At 47.4% G+C, this 22,640-nt stretch overlaps 1 protein-coding gene across 1 annotated transcript in view; it reads right to left on the bottom strand.

Moving 5' to 3' along the window:
• Positions 1 to 22,640, bottom strand: part of PDCD10 (programmed cell death 10) — a 154,087-nt gene that overhangs the window by 9,838 nt on the left and 121,609 nt on the right. The window contains exon 7 of the mRNA XM_086944330.1: positions 19,334 to 19,416. Coding sequence (XP_086800456.1) covers positions 19,334 to 19,416 — 83 coding nt within the window. The remainder of the gene's footprint in view (positions 1 to 19,333; positions 19,417 to 22,640) is intronic.

Raw genomic sequence — 22,640 nt, 5'->3', positions numbered from 1 at the left:
GGCAATATCTTGCTTACTCTCCACAACGGCCCCCACAACGCTAAGAATGCCTGGCCTCCACCTTGGGGGTGCCCAGGAGTGGATGCCTCACAGGGAATGCCAGGATGGGTTCCACAGTGGTATTCGTACAAGCGCCGTGAGACCCTTGCGGGTGAGTAGTGCGCTATACAAGTATCAATTTACATTTTTTTTTACATTTCAAGTACATTAGTCTACCATGTCTGTGTCTAAGGAAGAGTTTAGGCACATTTGGTAGTGTTCTTCCTCTTGGGTGACACACTTTACCCTTTTTTTATATTAGTCTAGCAGATACTGCATAAGTTATTCAATCTCTTCCCAATGTTAAATGCAATATCTCATAAGAAGCACATCTTTTCCCCCACAGATATAGCCTTTTTTTGTGCATATATAGTGGTAGTCTGTGGAGTATGTTGATTTGACATGTTGGCAGCTATTATTGTTAAAGAAGCTGCAGCTACATTGTTATAGTGTATGCTGGGCTTTGAGGAGAGGTCTTGTGTTTGTGTGAACGCCTGCCGGAACTGCTTTCAAAGAGGCCGGTTCCCTGAATGCCTCCTTGCTTCGAAGCAACAGGTAGCATGGGAAGGACTGGGTTTCTCCTTAGAATTGGGCAAAGTTTTTTCCAGGTGCATCAAGTAAGTGCCAGCTGCTCTTTGTATTAAAGAAAAGCCATCTATTGGTAAGGGCATTAAGAAACAAGAAATGATCTCCTCCAGGGCAGATCCTGTCTTCTTACTGACTTGTGTTCTTAGATGGAGGAAGGTCTGTTCTTATGCAAAGTGGTCAGTATTGGTGTTAGCATTCTATTATTGCATCTACTCCCCTGGTTGAAGGCTAGATTATTCCAGCTACTTCTGGTGCTGCACGAGGTCTTTTACTACTCCTCTTTGGGGGAACGTTCTCCATGAAGGATTCTTTGCCTTTTCCCTTCCGCTAATGTCTAACCTCTTTTTAAGTAGAGTCCACTGGTTAGTCCACACAGGTGTCCTTGCTTTTGAACTTGTCTCTTTAACTGCAGAATGTTTCTGTGCCTGCAAAGGAATTTTTCCCTCTTTGGGTATAACTCACTTGGCACTGAAGAACTGTGACCTGCAGCTACTCTTGAGGCACATGTTTACAGACTTGAGGCTCTCTTGTTAGGTAATTCTTCAGTTACCTTGATGTCTACCTACACAGATTCTTCATCACCGGATCTTTCGCCTTCCAATGGCCTTTTGTATTTCCTCAAACATCTAATTACGCTTCATCAGAACGGCTGAAGTCTAATAAGCAAACTTGTTTTTGCCTGTGCTATGGCGTGGCATTGCATGCAAGGTTTCTTCCTTACTATAAAGGCTTAGATTGAAATCTTTTGAAAATCCTTGATTTTTCTTTTTAAAGGCACAGGTAAAACCTAATATGAGAGTCTTTCTGTGCAGATTTATGCTCTCAACAGAACCTACCCACCACTCCCATCTTCTCTTCACAACAATTGGCACTCAGTATGAAGCCCCCACTGGCATAACAGAAGTGATGCCCCTGAGTACCATGGCTTTCACATGTATGCTGCCCAATTGCCCCCCCCCCCCCAATCCTCACCAGTTATGTTATGTTATTTTTGTTATGTTATTTTGTGTCTATTATAGCGCTCGGCTACTCAAGTGTCCCAGCGCTTTATTGACAACCTGAAAAAAGACAAACACAACACACAGATTACAGCAGAGTACAGAAATCTAGGAAGCAAAAAGCCAAGTTTTCAGGCCCTTCCTAAAAGCCAGCAGATTTGAGGTGCTACGTAACGTCAGGGGCAGAGAGTTCCAAAGCTGTGGGGCCCAGAGCATAAAGGAACGACCTCCCGTACGAGCCCTCCTCACACGAGGGACAATGGCAAGGAACATAGACTCTGACCTCAAAGATCGGGAAGGACGATAGGAGACTAGCCTCTTCTGAAGATATTTAGCCCCTGTGGCATAAAAGGCCTTGTGAGCAAGAGTTAAGGCTTTAAAAACTATCCGCTGTCGGATAGGCAGCCAATGAAGCGACTGCAGCAAGCCAGAGACTCTGACTCGCCTATGCAGGCCAAAAATGGCACGCGCTGCCACGTTCTGGACCACCTGCATCCGTTGCGGGAGATATTCCGGCAGGCCAAGATATAGGACGTTGGAATAGTCCAGTCTTGAACCGATCAAGGCCTGTACCGTAATCCTCTTGTGGTCCTCAGAGAGCAGAGGGAAAAACTTCCGAAGCATGCGGAGAAGACCAAAGCAGGTGCCAGTGAGGGCAAGGATCTGAGATCTTAAAGTCAGACCGTTGTCAATTTTGATCCCCAAATTCTTAGCTGACTGAGACGACCGCCCCGGAGGAGACATGTCAGCAGGCCACCATACCTGCCAGTCCGGATCGGATTGACAACCGAAGAAGAGCACCACCGATTTATCGGAGTTGCACTTGAGGCTGTTCAGCTTGAGCCATTTAAAAACAGCCCCAAGGCACTCACGGATACTCTCTCCATCAAAATCCTCTCCTTTCCGACAGGTAAAGAGCAGCTGGGTGTCATCTGCGTAGGATACGATCTGGGCCCCGAAAAACTCGGCCAGAGCCGCCAGAGGGGTCATAAAGATGTTAAAAAGAGTCGGGCTCAATACAGAGCCCTGCGGGACTCCGACTCCCAATGGCGGCATCTCAGCAGAGCTAGAGGAGGCCCAGACCGTTTGTCGGCGGCCGGCCAGAAAAGATGTAAACCAGCTGAGCACCGTCCCCCTCAGACCGATCTCATGAAGTCTGACGAGCAGATCCTCATGGGGGACGGTGTCGAAGGCCGCCGACAAGTCAAGCATGATCAACATGGCTCTGCCACCCAAGTCCAGCGTCTCCTTGATGGTCTCAGACACCTCCAGTAGCGCCGTCTCAGTGCTGAGATTAGGACGAAAGCCCGATTGAGTGGAATGAAGCAGATCGTATGATTCCAAAAAATTAGAAAGCACGTTATGCACGTGCTTCTCCAGGGTCTTAGCCAATGCAGGGAGAAGAGAAATAGGTCTGTAATTGGCCAAGACCTCGGGGGCCAAGCCGGGCTTCTTGATAAGGGGAATGACCATAGCCTGTTTCCAAGCCGAAGGGATCACACCCTGGCTCAGAGAAAGATTCAGAAGGGGGTTGACCAGCGAATTTACCACTGCCGCCATCTTCGCCAAAAATTTGGCCGGACATGGGTCGAGCGGCGATCCAGATTTAAGATTGGCCAAAAGTGTCAGTGACGAAGCAGTTGAAATAGGCGGAAAGTCTGACAGGACTGGCCCTAGGGGAACCGATGGAACTAGACCAGCCTCCGAGCAAAGGGAGGCAACGGCCGGCCGCGGTGAAAAGGAGTCCTGAATCTGCTTGATCTTTGTAGTGAAGAAGCATGCAAGATCCGATGCCCACGTCTCGGTGGGGGCAGTCAGAGTCGCATTCGACCGTGGGGCAATAAATTCCCTGACGATCGTGAAGATCTCTTTGCAGGAATTCAAGGCATCCTCAATCCTCCTGGCAAAGTAGCTCTTCTTCTCAAGGAGAATATCTCGGTGATAGGCTTTGACCACGGTTCTATAATCGAGTCTAGCAGCTGGATCGTACTGAGCTCGCCAGGCCCTTTCCGCCACCTTGCACTGCCTGCGGAAGGCAAGCAGCGCTCCAGTGAACCAAGGAGCAGAAACCCGCTTAGGCGATGAACGGGGGCCCTCAAAGGGGCCAGATCATTCAACCGGTCCACAAACCAGGCCTGCAAGGACTCCAAGTCCCTATCCAAAACACTGTGCCTGTGACAACATTTCTGGAGTCACCCGGTGCCCTTGACGCTGATCCTAGCTGCCTGGGGGCACTACTCAGGGGTTTCTTATTGCCCGGTATGTAAAAGTTGACCAGTCGATGGTCAGTCCATAGGACCGGCAGAAGTGCTGTCACCTCTATGGGGGACGTAGAAAAGACCTGATCCAAAGTATGGCCTTTGTCATGCGTTGGTTCAAAGAGATAGGGGGCTAAGCCCAAGGGAGCCGTGATATCAGATAGTTTAATCACGTCTGGGTCCAAAGCATCGTCCATGTGAAAGTTGAGGTCACCGGCCAAAATGCAATGGTCGGCTCTCATGGCCAACGTTGACATAGCAGACTGGAGCTCTTCAAAAAAAAGTACCTGCTGGACCAGAGGGTCTGTACACTAACAGCCCTTTCAATGACTGATGCGGTGCCAATGATAAAGAAAAGGCAAGGGATTCAGACCCTTTGATAGCCTCAGTGGGAATAATAGAACATACAACGGATTTCTTCACCACGAGTGCTACCCCGCCGCCCCTTCCTTGCAGTCTATCCTGCCTGTAGATGCTATATTCTGAAGGGATCGCAGAAGCGATATCCGGGTTGGATGAAGCTCCTAGCCAGGTCTCTGTAAGCATCAGGCACACCGGTTTTTCCGTAGTCAAGAGGTCAAAAAGCTCCTGAGCGTGACTGCGCACTGACCTGGTGTTTAACAGCATACAAAGATGCTTCACAGAAGCCACCTCCCGATCAGGGAGTGTCCGTGGAACAATGCCTGGCGACCAGCCACAGCCCGGGCATCTACTCTTGCCCCTATAGCGACCTGGAAACACCTTAAAGCAAACGCACGATACCTTTTGTAAGGACCGCAGTTGCGAGGATGTATAGCAGACCATGATAGCTCCAGATGAAATCTGTCCACCTGATCCAGGACTCCCGCCGCTCCGACCCCCTCCGGGGCGCAGACGGGCACGACTCCGGCACAACGAAGGCACGCCCGCTGCGCAAGTCCGCTGCGCGGAGGAGGGAGCTTTAAATAGGAGTCCCTCTGGACATCCGGAGCACTAGACCGTTCACAGTTGGTGTTCCTCGTACTAACACCACTCCAAGATGGCGCCCGTTCTTACCCCACCACCCGGAACCGGGAACCGGACCCGCGAAATGCGGTGGATACCAATTATAATGCAGGTAAGAGGGCCCTAGATGCTAGTCATTCTCATGTGGGCACTACAAAAATTGAATGTATGCCCAATCTTAGTGGCAGGCTACAGCAGGATTTGAAGATGCATTGCAGGATTAAAGGATATATTGCAGGATTCGAGGACCTGAGGCTTTACGGATTAAAGGATCTACGGTAGGATTCAATGATTATACAGTTCATAAAAGCAACACCCAGGGCATGGCTAGGTACTTGGCTTTCCTCCCTACTGATGAGAGGAAGCCTCTGTATGGTTTCAATATTCAATTGTGTTCCTTTGCTTGGGCTCATCTATTTACCCGTGTTCCTAGCTATCCTGTCGAGATAATCCTCACTTCGGGCCACAAGAACATCTTCTCAAACGTTTTCTGTTTGTGGTGCTTCTTGAAATTCCTCTGCATTATCAGATCACAGACTTTCTTGCATCGTTAAATTTTTAGACCTCTTCAATGCGTAGTATTCATATGTCTCCGGTTATTGATAGTGAGGGAGAGTCAGATATTACTTGTTTGGATTGAGGGTTGATGTTTATTGTAAAAAATACAAAAAAGTGTAACTTGTGAGAGATTTCAGAGAATACGAGAGAACTTCCATCCGACAAGACTGTCACTTTCCACCTCTTTCCGGTCAGTGCCTAGAACAGTCCTTAATGCATTTGGCACCATCAAAGGGGAAGGAGACTAGTCCTGCTCCCATTCCCGTAAAAATATTTGGAACTACCAAATAGTAGTGACTTGAAACTGTCATGTAGTGTTCAGGGCTGCATATGACCCCAAGAACAGAAAAAATAATCTGAATAAAGCGACTACACAATGGAGCATCCTAGACTTCCATTCAACACCTTCATGATGACAGCTCAGGTAGACGCCTAAAAGAAAAAAAAAAGGAAGAAAAAACTAAATAGAGAAGCTTTCCAGACCAACCATTAAATGTTGTAATAATGAACTGCACTTTCGTCTACAGTAGGTTCACTCTCCAAAATCTGAATCCCACCTTTAGTAGAAATTATTTTTTTTTAATAATTTTATTCCATGTTTTTTACAACAGATATTGCAGCAGACATTAATACACCAGCATGTACACAGCAGTTAAGATTCCAAGGCCAACTTTTTGTTTACATGCAATATTGCAAGTGACAATGAAGTATACTGCAAAGCCATCATCATATTCATCAGTAAGCAATATGGTGGGCTTTCATCCAACCTGCCTCCTCATACTACACACCCTGTTCATTCTCCTCTGCATCCGTGCCACTCTTATTGGGTTCATTATCATTCTGCTCCCTCTCAGACTCATCGGAGTTGAGGACAGAGTTGCACAGTTCTCTCCATTCTGCGCGGTCTGTCTGAAGCTTCTCTCCGATTTAGTTTCATATGCGTTTCCTCCATTAGGGCTCACACCCTCACATCCCAGAGCCATGGTGCTAAGTCCGTGCTTCCCTGCCCCATCCAGGTTATGGCTACTCGGCGCCTGGCCAGGACCATCATCAGCTTCAGCAGTTTGTATACTATTTTCCATTTCATGGGTTTCCGTACATGGGCCAAAAAGCATTGGATTGGCTCCTCTCTTATGGGAGACCTGTGCTCGTACGCAGCTTTTCTAGAACTCGTGACCAGTCCTGCTGCAGCAGAAATCTGCCTCCTGTGCTCCAACCCCTGGGACACGTGTCAGCGTTGTGTTGTGAGATACATCGTAGTTTCACTGGGGTGAGGTAGGTGTGGTGTAGAAATTATAATGGATCAGTTTGAACCTTGCGTTGCAGAAAACTGTTTGTGAGCGTGCACATGTCCGCCCAAGCTCTATCCTCTATTTTTTCATTGAGGTCCCTCTCCCATGCTGCCCTTGAACGCAGGGACTGGGCCTTTGAATCTAGCCTTGTGTGTTTATAAAGGAGTGATATCATCCTGCGCCCGGATCCATATGTTAGCAGCAGGTCCAGAGTACTTGTGGGCTGCGGGATGTCAGTGTTCTCTGGCCAGGTAACTCTGACCATCTCCAGGATCCCCATGTATTGTAGGTAGAGACCCTGCCCCAGGGAGAAGGTATCACAGGCTTGTTCATATGTTATGAACGTTTTGCTTGGATAGAGGTCCGCAAGGACTTCACATACGCCATCCCTCCAAGCTTGGAAGGACATATGGGCGCCCATTTTTCAAATAGGGGCTAGTGTCCATATGAGGAGCTCTCTGTGAAACGGTGCATGTTGCAGCACTGGTTCCACATATTGCAGCCCTATATTCGTGGTTTGGCACACTATGTAAGGAAGATACCCCCCTACCTCACATCAACGCTATTGAAAGTGTACAAGGTTCTACTCGGCCAGCTAGGAGTAGTTTTTCCCAGCTGTCTCTTACGTCAAGCCAGCAGGATGCATGCTGCAGCTGGGCAGCAAAGTAATACAAGTCAAAGCGTGGGGCCACCAGTCCGCCCTCTTCACATATACGTGTCAGCGTGTTGAGGGCCACTCTACTACGCTGTCCAGCCCACTCAAGGGAGATGAGGATGGTGTTCAAGTGCTTGAATTTTCGTGTAAGGATTGGGCAAAGTGAATTCTGGAGTTCATCTAGGTAGCATCACCAGTTTGGACACTGCAAGTCTGCCCATTATGGAAAGAAGTAAAGTATTCCAGAAGGTCACTGAGCATTTCAGGGCTTCTAGGACTCTATATAGATTTAGAGCTATTAACTGGGCGTTGTCTAGTGCAATCTTGATAGCAAGGTACCGAAGTGTGCTCACTCCTATCTAAAAGTTCTAGGTGTGGGAGACCCTCCAAGGGCAAGGTGGCCAAACGCGCCAGGGTGAAAATCAGAGATTTATTACGGTTGAGTCGCAGTCCAGAGACGTCCCCAAATTGTTCAAAGTGCTGCAGGAGCCTGGGTATGGCCTCCCTGGGAGATGCTACGTAGAAAAGGACATAATCCGCGTTAAGGGAGATCACATGAGTTGTGTCCCCCACCTGGATACCCCACTACTCCATCTCCGCCCGCATCTGCTAAGGCAAAGAGGAGGGGCAAGAGAGGGAATCTCGGATGCGTGCCTCGCCCCAAGATCCATTCCTCGGAGCAAGCTCCTCCTAGCCTCACCGGCGCAAGTGGCTCAGTATACAATATTTTAACCCAGCGGCAGAAGTGAGGCCCGAACCCCACTGCTTTAAGGACCTCTAGTAGATAACCCAAATCGATCATATCAAAAGCCTTTGCCAGGTCTATTGAGACGAGTGCCAGCTCCTCCTCCCGGTATTTCCCTTTGTGCATAATGTGGGATAATCAACGAAAGTTCATGCTAGTATTGCGGCCTGAAATAAAACCACATTGGTCCTCGTGTATTAAGTGAGGCATCTGGGGTCCAAGGCTAGAGGCCAGGAGTTTGCATAATATTTTCGCGTCCGAATTTATCATGGTGATTGGGCGATAGGAGGAAGTTTTGCAGCTGTCCCTCCCAGTTCCAATACAATACAAATTTTGCCTTGCCTCATTGCAGGAAAGAGGATTACTTTGTCAAAGGCCTCCTCATTGACCTTCGCTAGTGCCAGAGTCACCGTTTCTGGGTATTCCCAGCAAAAATCATGCAGGAATCCATCTTCACCCAGAGGAACTTAGCTTGTGGGAGCATTAATAACGCTGCATGTATTTCCTCAGTGGTGAGTGGGGCCTCCAGCTCCTCCATGGCCTGTGCGGGGAGTCGTGTCAGGTTCGTGCTCTGTAAGTATGGGAAATAACAGTCTTCACTTGCATATCAACACGCCTCTTGCGTAAGTAGAGTATGAGGAATGAAAAATCTGACCACTCCACTTTCTCGCCAGTCTCTGGGCTCCCGCATCATCAAGTTGGGTTTCTATTAAGGATACCACGGATACGTGATGTCTCTGGAGGAACGAGAGAACCCTGTAGCATTTGGTGCATGTGCCCAACCCCCCTTACATTCCAACTGGTGAACTTAGTCCCTACTCTTGTCAGTCTTGCTCCGTCATTGAAACCCTGGTCCTTTGTTGTGCACAATAATCCTCCCCTTCACATGCTGCATAAAACAACTGATAACATAGAATGGAAACGTACCCCAGAGCCCCCCTCCCACGGTCAAATGACCTGCAACAGTGCATATGGTTAAGCCCCCCCCCCCCACACACACACTTGGGCGAGGACGTGCTCAGCATCCCCTGCAGCCCAAATGGCCGTAAAACTTCCAAGTATATCTGGCTACCCGGCGTAAAACAGCTGTTGGATCCAAATAAGATACCTAGCAAGGACCCTCATATGCGAGGACTATGATCTTCAGAGTTTCAAAGGCTTTAGTGTTCTTGCTTAGATCAGCAATTTTCACAATCAATTTTGGATCAACAAACTCCCTCGCACCCACGAGAGACTCGCCCTCCCCCTCCTTATCTCAGTCTTGCATCCAAGGATCCCGCTGTTCATACATTGGGACAGTAGAAGAATGAATCGTGGTGTGTCTATTTAGTAAGGTCCCTCACAGTAGTAAAGTATTCTGATTCAGTTCTTATTTTCATCCAGTGTCCTGTGTGGGTAGGGCTGAATCCAGGATGGTTTCGGGAACCAATTCCCCGGTCAGGGTTAGTGTTGCAGGGACAGCCTCAGACAGATCCGTGGTCTGTCGTCTGAGGGGAGGATACCTGCTGGTCTGGGGTTTCCACTTGCATGATACCGTCGTCACCCACTGTGATCCTCTGTTGATTCGGTGGCTCATTGTCTGCTGACCGGACCCTGCATCGGTTGCTTCGGGTCCCTTGGGCTGGTCAGGTTCCCCACCCCCTCCAGTTGCCTTGTCACTCCCGGAGGTGGGTGGGAGGGAGCATCTCCCCGGATCTACAACCACTCCCGGGCTTCGTCGGGGTCTCAAGAAGTGGGCCTTCCCATAAGCTATCACCTTCAACTTGACGGAGTAAAGTAGCATGTACTGCAGGTTCAATTCATGGAGCTTCTGCTTTACACCCAGGAAGGATTTTCTTTGCTCCTGGGCCTGCCTGGTGTAAACGGGGTATATGGCTACCTTGCTGCTGTCAAAGCACAGGGCTGGCGCCTCCCTCACTGCTCGCAGGATACAGTCCCTGTCTTTGTAATTTAGAACTTTCGCAATTATTGCCCTGGAGGGGGCTGCTGGGGGGAACCAAGGCCCTGTGCGCCCTCTTCAATAAAAAAAGCACCCGAGAAGCTCCTGGGACATAGCCTGGTGCGTATCCAGCGTTCCAGGACGATATCAGTCTTGCCCTCCTCGGCATGTTCAGGGATCCCAGAACTCTGATGTTGCTGCATCTCACTTGGCCCTCCGTCAACTCAGCCAAGTGGTTTTGGTCATTTGCCCCACATGCTGCTCTAGTAAGGCCACGTCGCCGTTTAGACTTAGTATGACCCCTCAGCTGTGGTTACTTTATCAATCACTTTACGTAGATCGGCTCTCAGTAAGTTCAGGTCTATGGACACAGTTTCAATTTGATTCTCCAGAGAGGACCTGGAGCCCTGGATGGCCGCCAGAATCTCTGCGCGAGATGGCTCACCGCAGCGGTCGCTCTCTCCATTGGGGCCCGTCTGTGATGCGCTGAGGGGGGAAGCACTGTGTGGTGTACTGTGTTATTGTGTTAGGAGCGGAGGCGTGAACCAGCTTATCCTTGCCCATCTTTTTGGCTGTGATATGCCTCGGCTCAGAGACGTAGCTGGTCGCAGAGGGACGTCTTGGCCTGTGATCCCTCACAGATACCCTTCCCCCAAAACTAGTTCACCAGCTCCCCTGGTCTTACAGGCCAGGAAGGAGAGCTACCCGTGCACAACCTGCCCAGGCGAGCAGACTCGGTTATCTAGTTTGGGAGAGGGCCCGGCCCACAATACAGGAGTCCTCACCTATGGCACCATCAGTAAAGCCCAACCACATGGACCAGACTCTTAGCTCATCTTCAATGGCCAAATCAGACCAAATGCTGGGACAGATGAGGAGATTGAACACCGGGGAACGCAAATGAAGAGGCCCTCACAGGCAGTTGACCTGGAGAGTCTCTCAGTCGCCTTCAGGAGGCGCAGCTGCCCCGGTTATCAAGGCAGAGAGAAGGCCCAGTGAAGTCTGCAATGGGCTGGTTGCTCAGCTTAATCCCCCCCACCTCTGTATCTTCCTCACCAGCACCATCACTACTTGGACCCATAGCCTCCACCGATGGTCAGGGACGACCTCCCTCGGGTCCACAATCGAGCTAACTCGGAATCCCGGCCACATGTAGGCTCCCACATCCACTCGGGCCGGCCTGCTCAACAGCACCGATGAGGAACGTCCACCAGGGGTAGTGCCTGTCGAGGAGGACTGGGACGTCTGGGAGGGACTGCACCACATCGTCCGCTCGTGGGCCCTGTCGAGCCAACACCAGCCCCGTCTTGAGGAGCTCCCCACAGGCAGGCAGTAGGAGGGCCCTAGCCCTGCCCCACGGAGGTCCAATCTTGCAGGCCCCGGCTCCAGGGGATCAGCTGTGCCGGCAAGATCTCCACTCCCTGCCCGATCTGATCCAGCCCGACAAGTCGAATAGTGAGCACCCGCGGCCCAGGCGGTTCAGCCATCAGCACCCCCTGGAGGGTGAGTCTGGACCGGCCGCTAGTTCAATTCGGGTCCAGGACCATTCCAGGCCAGGAGGGGAGGACCCAGGCCACCTCCCTCCTCTCCGCGTCAGGCCGTCCATGCAGTCGTGGCCCACATGCACCTCCCCGAAGCCGAAGGATATCTTCCCTCACTGTGAGACCCGGGACCGGGCCAGGCAGGACCGGTAAGGAGAACCCAAGACCCAGGCTCCTCAGCAGGCAGCAGCAGTCGCTGGGTTCATGTCGAGGTCTCCTCGAGTAGATTAGGTCTCTTCTCTGCAGCGTCGCAGCCGCCGGACGCTGCTGGGCACCTTCATGTCAGTTCAACCCCGTAAAACAGACACTGCAGAGCGGGGGGGGGGGGGGGGGGGGGAGTATAGTGGTGAGCTGGATGGTGCCAAAGGTCATTGCTGGACAGGAGATTAGCAGGATTATTCGGCGGGCCGGCCGCGAGCCTAGAGAGCTCACGTTCTGTCGACCATGTTGCTTGGTCACAGCCCCACCTTTGGAAGAAATGCTTAACGAAAAATATGAATCCCACCAAGAAATTCTCAATGAGTGCAAAGCACTTTATTTTTTCTAGGGCAAAAAAGCTATCAGACACAAAGGCCGTCGGCAAAACAGTTGTATTTATTTATTTTATTTATACAGTTCATGGCATAAGATTACATAGACTCATTGGAACTCTGCATAACTGGAGTCATAACCAAACTAAGATACCATTGAAGAGTCTGATGTTGCACAGGCAGATAAATGTGAAGTAACGCGGCAAAAAAAAAAAAAGGGACCAACTTGGCTCAGCTTTTATATTGCGTGATTGAGGCAGACAACTGCACAAAAGGACACCAACATCTTTTAGTAGGTTAACTGTGCCCCACCAGCTCCGGATATTCCCCAGTTGCCATTCAGAGTTTTTTTTTTTTAAAGCAGGACCTACATTCAAATGAGACAGCTCCAGATCACAGTTACCCCGACTTGGCAATAAACGGCTAGAAATTCATGTAATATGGGAAAATCCTCCATCCACTGCCTCCTTCAAAAAGTTTGTTAATGCCATAATGAAAAATCAGTGCATAAAGACAAAGATTTTATGCGCCAGATCACATGCCTCGTCAATCCTAAACTAGTATAAGGAACTAAAACCCCAGTCTCATTTAGAGGCTGGGTGGTCAAGCAATCTATAAATTGATTTTATGTGCTTTCACTTTGCCCTTCTTCCTGGGGGAATTAAAGTAAAGTTGTGGAAAAAGACAGATGTAAGGGAGTGCTGCAGATTGTGCAATTATGGGAAACACATACATATTACTTGTCTATGCCCAGTCTTACTGCAAGAAAGGAGGTTACTGCTGAAAACCCTGTTTTATCAACGTGAGATTCAGACTTGCAGAAAGGCGGTAATCTCAAGCATAAAAGCCACAGATCCTATTCTGAACTGCTGTATAAACAGTTTAAAAGGCTTACTGGAAGAAACCTGACTGCCACTACTGCTCTGCATTTTAAATACAGTTGCCTTCTCTTCGCACTTTCTTACAATGCGTTTCGCTTGAGGCCAAATGACTTTATATTATGCACTTTTCTGGATGTACTTCGGGCGATTCCAATTGTTTAAAAAAATGGTTTATACATATTTCCATTGGCACTTTAACCAGTTGGTATAGGCATAGGAAGCGGGTAAGACATATTGACATGTCTGTCCTTTCTTTTCTGCTTTGTGTGACTTAACTAACTCTCAAGGGGTTTCCCTAGATTCACTTTATTATAATGCTTTTTGCTTGATTACAAATTATTTCATATAAGGGCAAGGTTTAACGCACCTTTTCAGATGCACTTGGGGTCATCCCAATTGTTTTTGAAAGATGGTCTATAAAAAAACGATGTTGCACTTGGCAGATTATTCTGCTGGTAATAGGCAAAGGAGCCTTTTAGGTTTTCTGCCACTCTTGCCGCTTTCTTGTTTCTGTGGCTGCTAATCAAGTCACAAGGGCTTTCGCAGGATGTTAACTCTCCACCTATATTATTTTGTGTACAATTTAATTTTTAATGCATTTTGAATTTGAATTTTAAAGTGTGAAAATGTATTTAAACTTTAATGAACTTGTATTGTTAAGGCTTTAATTAACTGTACAATAAAAACTGAGTTGACAGTAGTGTTTTGTGAACGTATGCACCAATGTCCATGTCGCAGCCTGGCAGATATCCAAAGAAGCCACTCTGTGTCAATGCTATTGTAGTGGCCTTTGCCCTGGTAGAAGAGGCTCTCACACCTTCAGGGGCTGCTTTTTAGCCAGTGCATAGTTGATCCATTCACTTAGACAGGGCCTTCTTTTCCACCTATGCCATTCTTTGCACCTGATAATTGCACAAAAAGCGGACCATCCACAGGTAGTTCCTTTGTGCGGTCTATGGAAAAGCTCAGCACCCTCTTGGGGTCTGGACGATGAAGCTCCTATTCCTCTTTTGACAGATGATGCAGTGCAAAACACTCTGGCAGAGTGATGAGTGATTGGCCAACGTAAATGGAATTCATGACAATGGCAGAATTCCGTCCAGGCCCTCCGCACAAATTTGATCTGAAAGAAGGTGGTGTAGGGCAGCTGCATCAACAGCCCCATGCCGCCTGACGGCGCTATGCAAAAAAAAAAAAAAAAAAAAAAAAAAAAAAAAAGACAGTCTTCAAAATTAAGAGCCTCAAGAGACAGGTGTGCAATGGCTCAAAAGGCATGCAGATAAGAAAGGTCAAGATCAGATTCAGGTCCAAATGAGGCATCACAAAACATCTGGAGGGAAATGTTGGTCAAACATTTAATAAAACGCATCACAGCCAGTCACTTAACCTAGAATCAATGGCCCGGTGAACACAGAAAGGCAGAGAGCGGGAAACATAAACCCTTCACAAACTAATGTTAGTACCTTGGTGGGCCAATTAAGAGACACAAAAGAACACCATAGTCTGTCTTGTAAGGAGTCTGTATTTCTGGCACCACACAAGGCAGCACATTTCTCCCAGCACCCTGCATAGATTTACTTTGTGGATGGGTGTCTGGACACAAGAATGAGATCAACATCAGTTGGAAAATCAACTGCATTCAGCTGCCGCAGCTCAATCTCCGTGTGTAGGTGTTTGTTTAGGACTGATACAGGGCACTGTCCTATTGCTGAGAGAGAGGGTCGTCCCGAAGTGGTAGCCTGATTGGAGGACAAATGCTCAGGAGCTCTGGGTGCCTGGGTAAGCACCTTTATAGTACCCCCTAGGCAATGTGGTCTGCGACTGGGGACGCTGGTATAAGGTGTCAGTGGATGAACAGATCGGTTGCCCGCGGTTATGATCAGGTGTGGCAATGTGAATACTGTGCAAATTCTTCGTGATTGTGTGGACCCCACATCGAATGTTTGCGCACTTAAAGGCCAAAGCGGTGGACAGAGGGTTGAGCATTGGCCTCCTCAATCGCACTAAAGTTTATATCTACGCCCCAGCTGGACGCCTTTGTACAGGTAATTGCAACTAATCATTGAGCCCCACACAATGACAATCCTGTCAGCTGGATCATAATGCAACAATTGGGGGAGCTGCCCGCGATTGCAGCATTAGACTGCCTTGTGAGGTGAGTCTGGAGGTGGCTTAAAATCTGCAGCAACACTTCGGGGGGTGTGTCAGTGCCAAGATGGGGAAGACCGACCCAGAGCATACAAAGCTGTCCTTTGACAATAAAAGAAGCACGCGCCAAACAGATTCTGGAACGGAAGTTGGCGTTGATAAAGCCTCCCTCAAGCCAATCAGATGACCGTGAGGAGAGCGTACGTGCTCTACTGTTGGAAATGAGGTTTAGCCATAAAACAATCGACACTAAACAAAACGTACTGACCTCCCAGCTAGAATAAGTCAAGAAGCAAGTCGATACACACGAAACTCAGCTGGATCAATTGGAAAATCGTTCCTCAGATGCACACGATTTCCAGGTAGAGGCCAAAGAACAACTGTTGCAAATCGACAAGGTATAGAGCCAAAAATGACGATTTAGAAGCCAGGTCCAGGCACAACAATGTTTGCCTACTTGGTATTCCTCAAATTACGGCCATTACCAAAATGGAAACTTTTGTGGAGGAGTTATTACGTTACCTGTTTGGTGCTGACCTTTCACCGGTTTTCATTGTGGAATGTGCCCATCGCACATTAGGCCCACGTCCGCCTGTGGGTGCCACTCCATGTCCGATCCTAGCTCTTCTGTAGAACTACCAGGACTGCAATGTGCTGCCCCGCCTGGCTCGAGAACAGGGTACCATCCAGTATAAGGGCAACACAATCTAATTTTTTCCGGACTTTACTCCAACAGTCCAGCCGGCGGGATGTGCATTTGTCCTAGTCAAACGTTTGTTGCAACAGGCAGAGATCCCATATGCCCTACTACATCCCACCAAGCTGAAGGTCACGCACAAAGGCAATCCTCACTTTTTCACGGACGCTAAATCAACAATGAAATTCACAAAACATGGGGGTCGGGGGGTTGGGGGGACGAGAGACGCACCACTGGGACCAAGTGTCAGAAGAGCCCAGAGAGGACCCTAAGTGATAACTGACTTTTATTTGTTACTAGTTATAGACGTACTGCTGCCATGTACTCTAGAATCTCACTTGTATAGGGGCTACAATACGGTTTATCTAGTAGCGGACAGGCTTAACTCTGCACCCCGATACCCGTTGGGGTTTAAGTTTAATGTAGCTGATTATTCACCTTGAGTGGCGGGATACACGTGTGGGCCAGTATCAAGATTACAGGTTGTGATAGGATAATATGGGGAGGGGACTACAATGCAGCACTAAATGACACACTGGACAGGAAAGGCATGTCTCGTAATTTACTCCCGAATGCAAGTGCAGCCCTAAGTGCATTGATATACGAGGGGGACCAGACTGACATTTGGAGGGATTGGCATCCCGGGCTATTGGAGGGCATGGGTGTTTAGACACCACGGAGAGTGGTCGCTATTAGACTTTTGGCTAGTATCCCGTAACATTGGTACCTGGACCTCTGATAGCGCCCACTGCACCAGAAGGCTTTCTGATCATGCCCCTTGCCTGCTGCAGGTGACACTTCAATGCTTTAGAATGGCCCTATCGGTTTACCATCCTAGGGAGGAATGGGACTCGGCCTCACCTTCATAGCTCTAATTAAATTACTGTATACCAGACCCTCAGCAAGATTGCGCATGAATGGCTTGATCGCCGAACCATTCGCCATTTCTCGCAGGACACGACAGGGCTTCCCCTTGTCCCCGCTATTGTTTGCCAAAGCGATGGAAAGAATAGTGGCTGGAATAAGTCAGCCTCACGCCACCAGGGGATTGGGATTTAGCTCTGGGGGGCTCCTGATATCATTATATGCAGACGCCATGACGCTATATATAAGAGGTCTGGAGATCAAACGTACACCATTACTTAGGGAGCTCACAAAATTTGGCAGGTATATTCATAAACTGGGCCAAATCAACCTTATTCCCCCATAACGTTGGCCACTAAACCTTTTGATTAAGAATTCCCACTTAAGTGGACAGAGGGCACGGTAAAGTATCTAGGTATCTGGTTAGGTTGCGATATACAAGAAATATGGAATCTGAACTTTGGCCGCGCCATTGCATGGTTGGAGGGGAAAGTTGGGATGTGGGCCAAGCTACCGCTCTCTCTCGCTCACAGAACAGCTATAGCGAAGATGATCGCTTTACCCACATTAACTCAGTCTTTTTTTAACACACTTCGGTCTCATGATATTCCTGGTTTGGGTGGGGAAGCAAGCTTGCGTAAACTGGGAGATACTTACCCTCCCCTTGGCACAATGGGGGCTGGGAGCCCCGGATATGCCAATATATGCATATTGTGCACAAACACAGTTTTTACATTTCTGGATTCACCCAGTTCCATTTCAGCCACACGTAGCGGTGGAGATGGTCATAGCAGCTCCTACTCCCCTTCAGGTAGCCGTATATAAAAAATACTGCAGACCTAGAGCCTGTATAGACAACGTTGAGAACCTGAGATGGGCCTGGGAATGACTACGTATTAGAGCTGGATTGGAGACATTATATGCTCAGTCAATCCCTTTGCCTTACAATCCACAGATCCAGGCCATGTGTGATGGCGAAAATGTGGCACTGGCATCCTCGATGGGGCTTGAAACGTTTGCAGATTTCTGAGATAAGTTCTGTTCTCCACCAGAGGCTGGTGCAGAAAATTCAAATTGCTTCTATTTTAAAGTTAGAGTCAAATGTAGGCAAATGCACTCCTCATTCCCAAAATCCCCTACACAGATGCCAGCCCTCGAACAAGTGATAAACGCAACCAGCTCCCGCAGACTCATTACAAGATTATATAGCTCTATGCACACCATGTCACCAGTTGTTGTGCCTAAGGCTCAACAAGACGAATACAGAACTCGACGAGCAGGTGACAGATGAGCAGTGGGTCTTCTGCTGTGGCCAGCTTCAGGTACTCTCACCCAATTATAAATTGAGATTAATACACTTTAAATATAGCCACAGGTTTAACAGAACCCCATGTCAACTTCTCCTCATGGGATTTGGACCAGATTCTAGATGTTGGAGATGTGGCTACACCCCTGCCACTTTTCTGAACATGGCTTGGAGTTGTCCGCCCACGGCTGCCTATTGGTTTGCCATATTAAATAGTATTTATGACATTTCAGGGACACCCCATGAGCGGAAACCGTAATAGGTCTTCTTGACTATTTAAAAACTCTAAGGCCGAGCACCGTAAATTGCATATTTTGTTACTCCGGATGGCTAAACGTAGGGTATCTATAGACTGGGGGGAACGTAGGGCTCCCAAGGTTAAGGCATGGATCTCAGACGTAACATTCAGCCACACGCTACGGATGACCTTTTGGGAACGGATGCCTGCGGCCTCCAGGCTGAGAAATATATGGGACCCATTTCTGGACTGGTTAGAGTCACTTAGGCGGATATATCTACCTCTCCTGACCTGGAGGGGACTGGCAACGAAGCACCACGGGGCGAGCATTCTGTGAGTCACCTAGACTAGTCTGCTTGTATTAAGTCAGCAGTTCTGTCTTAAGACATGCTGCTCTTGGGAGGAGTGGGCGTCGAAGTTATACTAGCTGTAACTCCTGTTGCTAAATATTCTGGAGGCGATCAGACCCGAAGTTCATTGGATATGACATGATGACAAAAGTCCTACTGTCAGCCTGGTGCCTACGTATCAAGATTGTAGATGGCTGTTTCCTTTTTGTGTTTTTTTAATTTTCTTTAGTTTATGTATGTTCGCTCACGTGATCGGAATTCTTCTATTTCCATGATGCCCTATTCAACAACGTAAGATGTTTGTATTTGGAAAAATGTTAATAAATACATTAAAAAAAAAAATCCATTGTCTAAAGTGTAGTGTGTTACATGCACTAGCTAACTAATGTTTATGGTTGGGACTACACCCAAATTAGATAATGTTGCCCAGTCCTTTTATAGAATATCAGAGAAAGCAAGAATTATTTAAGACACATATAGCAGAAAATAACTAACACTAATTCACTTTATTGATTATCAACTTTCTAGAATAAACTCAAATCTTCCAAATTTACTTTTGTATAGCAGGATGAGAAAAAGACAACGGTAAAGAATGCAAGGAAATATCCCTTAAATAGAGCATTTTACATTTTTTGCATTGCTAACTTAGAAGTCACCTTGTAGCAGTAATGACAGCAATTGACAGAAGTGTTTGCAAATAATTGGAGTAGTTGATTACTTACTTTCCATCCTTGAAATATGTTTTCAGAGTGTCACTGAAACTTTTGGAATATTTTACAAATTCTTTCTTTTGATGCTCAAGTGCCTGAAACATAATAGAACACTATTTTAAAATGAAAATGATCTCAACACAGAAGTAAAGCATTGTTGTAGATAATGGAGTTTGATACTACAGGCAAGCAGAATGCTAAATAGCCAAAACTTAAGGTACACTTACTTTACTGACATGCATTATAGAAAATGGATATCACTTTAACAACCCTACTGCTGTCTACACATTTACTAAATAAGATAACAAAACAATGAGCACAAGATAAACAGTTAATTTAGACCGAATGATGATGTGATTGATGGAACGTCTGTTTGATCAGTCCAAAATTCTTCTAGGCTGACTAATGAACTTATCTTCGTTAACACTATTTCTGGTGGATAGTCTAACTGCAGATTACCCAACCTTTTGCATATTACCCAGGCATCAGACTCGATCTGGAAAATCTTTAGCAGTAACCCTGCTTAAAGGTAAGCAGAGTCATGCAGTACTGAGCCGCATATAAGCGCCATCCATGCGTGCCAACGTCTGTTGCTTCTTAAGCTGTCCCCAGACGCAGGGCCGATCAGCAGACTGGTTGGGACCGGTGTTTAGAGCTCTAAACTTCGTACCTTTTCAGAAGGAGAAAAGAGCCCAGTTCACAAAATGGGAAAAATGGCAGGGTTGGTGCGCTATCTGCAGTTAGATTCAGTGTCCGCCAGAATGAGTCAGGATGATGAGGATTTGCAAGACATTAAAAAGACATCAACACTTTTGGAAAAAAGGAGGCTAGGGTCCATAATGCCAACCTGTCTGGAAAGAAAGTTGTGTACAACTGATTAACAGTGAGGGCTTGCAGCTCACTCATTTTGCCCAGATGGTATTGATGGTGAAAATTCGTAATGGACAGTTTTACAGAGGTTCAAAGAATGTGCACTTAAGTCATGTGAGGACTAGATTTAGGGCCCATGGAGGCATAATGAAAGGAGAAGTTAGAATCGTAGGTTGCAAACCTTTCATTAAAAGAGGAGGAAAATAAACAAAAAACACCACAACTCATCACATGAAAATTGATTATATAATAAAGAAGGTTGATTTGGCAACTGCTAAAAGTCCAAAAGAGCAGACAAATAACCACCAAGTGTACCCAAAACAACTCCTTGGTGGGCTAAGGACTACATAAACAGCAATACTTCTGAGATATTGGTCTGGAGTGGGTCAACCTGCAGAGTCTTGCACCAAGACACAAATCTGTTCCAATAACAGGCGTATACTCGATTTTGTGGAGGGATGCCTGGCTGCCAAGATGGCAACAATCTTGTGAGGGAGGTTGAATCCATTCAACTATGGCTGCTGAATCACCAAGCACGTAGGTGAAGACTGGACAGGTCTGGGTGCAAGACACAGCTATGCAGTTATAACAGAAGATCCTCACGAAGAGACCGCCCGATCGGAGGTTAAATACTGATGCCCAGGAATTTCTGCTAGCACACTTCCTGGCCCAATCCAGTGCTATTAGGATGACTTGGGCCCAGTCGCTCCTGAATTTCAGCAGAAGTCTGAATAGGAGAGGTAGCAGCAAAAGGGGGTTACAGGAGTCCAGAAGGCCACTCTAGCAGGAATGAGTCTCCGAGAAAGAGACATCCGGGAAATTCCAGTGAACCAAATTTTTGATATTGTGCATTTGTGGCAATGATAAAAAGATGGAGTCAGGGTTCTCCCCATTTGTGAAATAAAACTTGTACCACCTCTAGATTTAATTGCTATTCATGATGCACTAGGTTTCTGCGTCTAAGATTGCTTGCCCTGCTGTTTAGAGATCCATGAGCACCTGCAATAAACTCCCTTTGAAGGAGGGCAGGAAGGCTTGCAATGCTGAGCAGATGGCCCCTAGCTCCAGGAGGTTGATGTGGAGCTGGGCTTCTGCCGGAGACAAGATGCCTCTAATCTCCACCTCCCCCAGATGGCTTCCCCAAACCAAAGCGTTGCATTGGTCACTACTGTTAGCTCTTGAAAGAGGGGTCTGCCGCTGACCCAATCACGGTCAAGCAGCCACTACTGCAGTTTATTAGCAGTATCCTCTAAAATCTGGACTTAGTTGTAATGATCCCCCGGTGCTGCGCCCACAGAAACGTCAGATCTCAATGCAGAGCCTGCATATATCAGCTGGCATGCTTGACCAGCAGGACACAGACCACCATCAGTCTCAACAACCTCAGACTAGTCTTCACTGAGATACAGGATAGAGGCTAAAACAGAGGGATCATAACCAGAATGTCCTGGATTCTCTGCTCGAACAGGGTGAGGGTGGTTAATGTGGTGTCACAAGACTGCACCATGTCCAGAATAACTCTGATAAAAGGGATCTTAAGTAAATCCCAAAGATGTCAGGGGGTTTGCCGTAGTCTGGAGGTGTTATGTTCCTGGGTTAGGCCCATGTAGTGCAGCGGTTCATTTCTTTCATTGTCCTATTTTTCACAAAATATTCTGCTGTAAACTTTTGCACATATTTGTATGCATGACTATGTTGGATCAGTTTCTCTGAAACTACTTTGTTTACATATCTAGCTTCACACAACATTATCATGTTGCCTCGAACATCAAGTACAAGGCATCTTTGTGCACTATGTACGTTTTATCTTCATCCATGGGGTGACAGAGTTATCTACATATCCATAACATCACTAATCCACAACGTACATTGCAAGGCTACTTTCTAATATAAATAATGAGCATCCCGATAAATTAGTAGAGGAGGCACTTCAGCTGACACAGAGGGTCTCTGCATGCTGAGACTTCACAACGCAACAGTCTGACATCTCCGTGAAAAGGTGCCCAGTTCGTGACCAAGACAGGCTCTTACACTCTCTCCGGCCAGGTTATGAGGTTGGATAGTCCCTTGTGGGGAATTCTTGGCTTTATACCCGCACACCCTCTAGGTACACTTAGAGTAGGGTTTTGCAATCACCATCACTTTTTAGTGCACCAGAGAAGCACTGGGAAGGCCAAAGAGTAGCACAGAGAACTGAAAGTGATCCTGTCAAGCTCTATAATAGATGAAGGTCTCTGCCATTCTTCAGCATAAGGAAGTAGTGGGAGTAATGTCCAGTTGCTTGTGAAAAACACTTGTCCAAAGTGATGACTTTCTATTCTGGGAGAAAATGTTGATACCGGTGTTCAACAGGGTGGTTGTGTGACTGGAAGGTTAAATTAAAAAGGTTTAATGACTCTGGTAGCTGGGAGTGCTGGAGACTGGGCTGCACGCTGCCCTTGTTGTCCAA

This window comes from Lissotriton vulgaris, chromosome 11 (assembly GCF_964263255.1).
Source record: "Lissotriton vulgaris chromosome 11, aLisVul1.2, whole genome shotgun sequence".
NCBI lineage: Eukaryota > Metazoa > Chordata > Amphibia > Caudata > Salamandridae > Lissotriton > Lissotriton vulgaris.
This window is presented reverse-complemented; position numbering and strand designations above follow the sequence as displayed.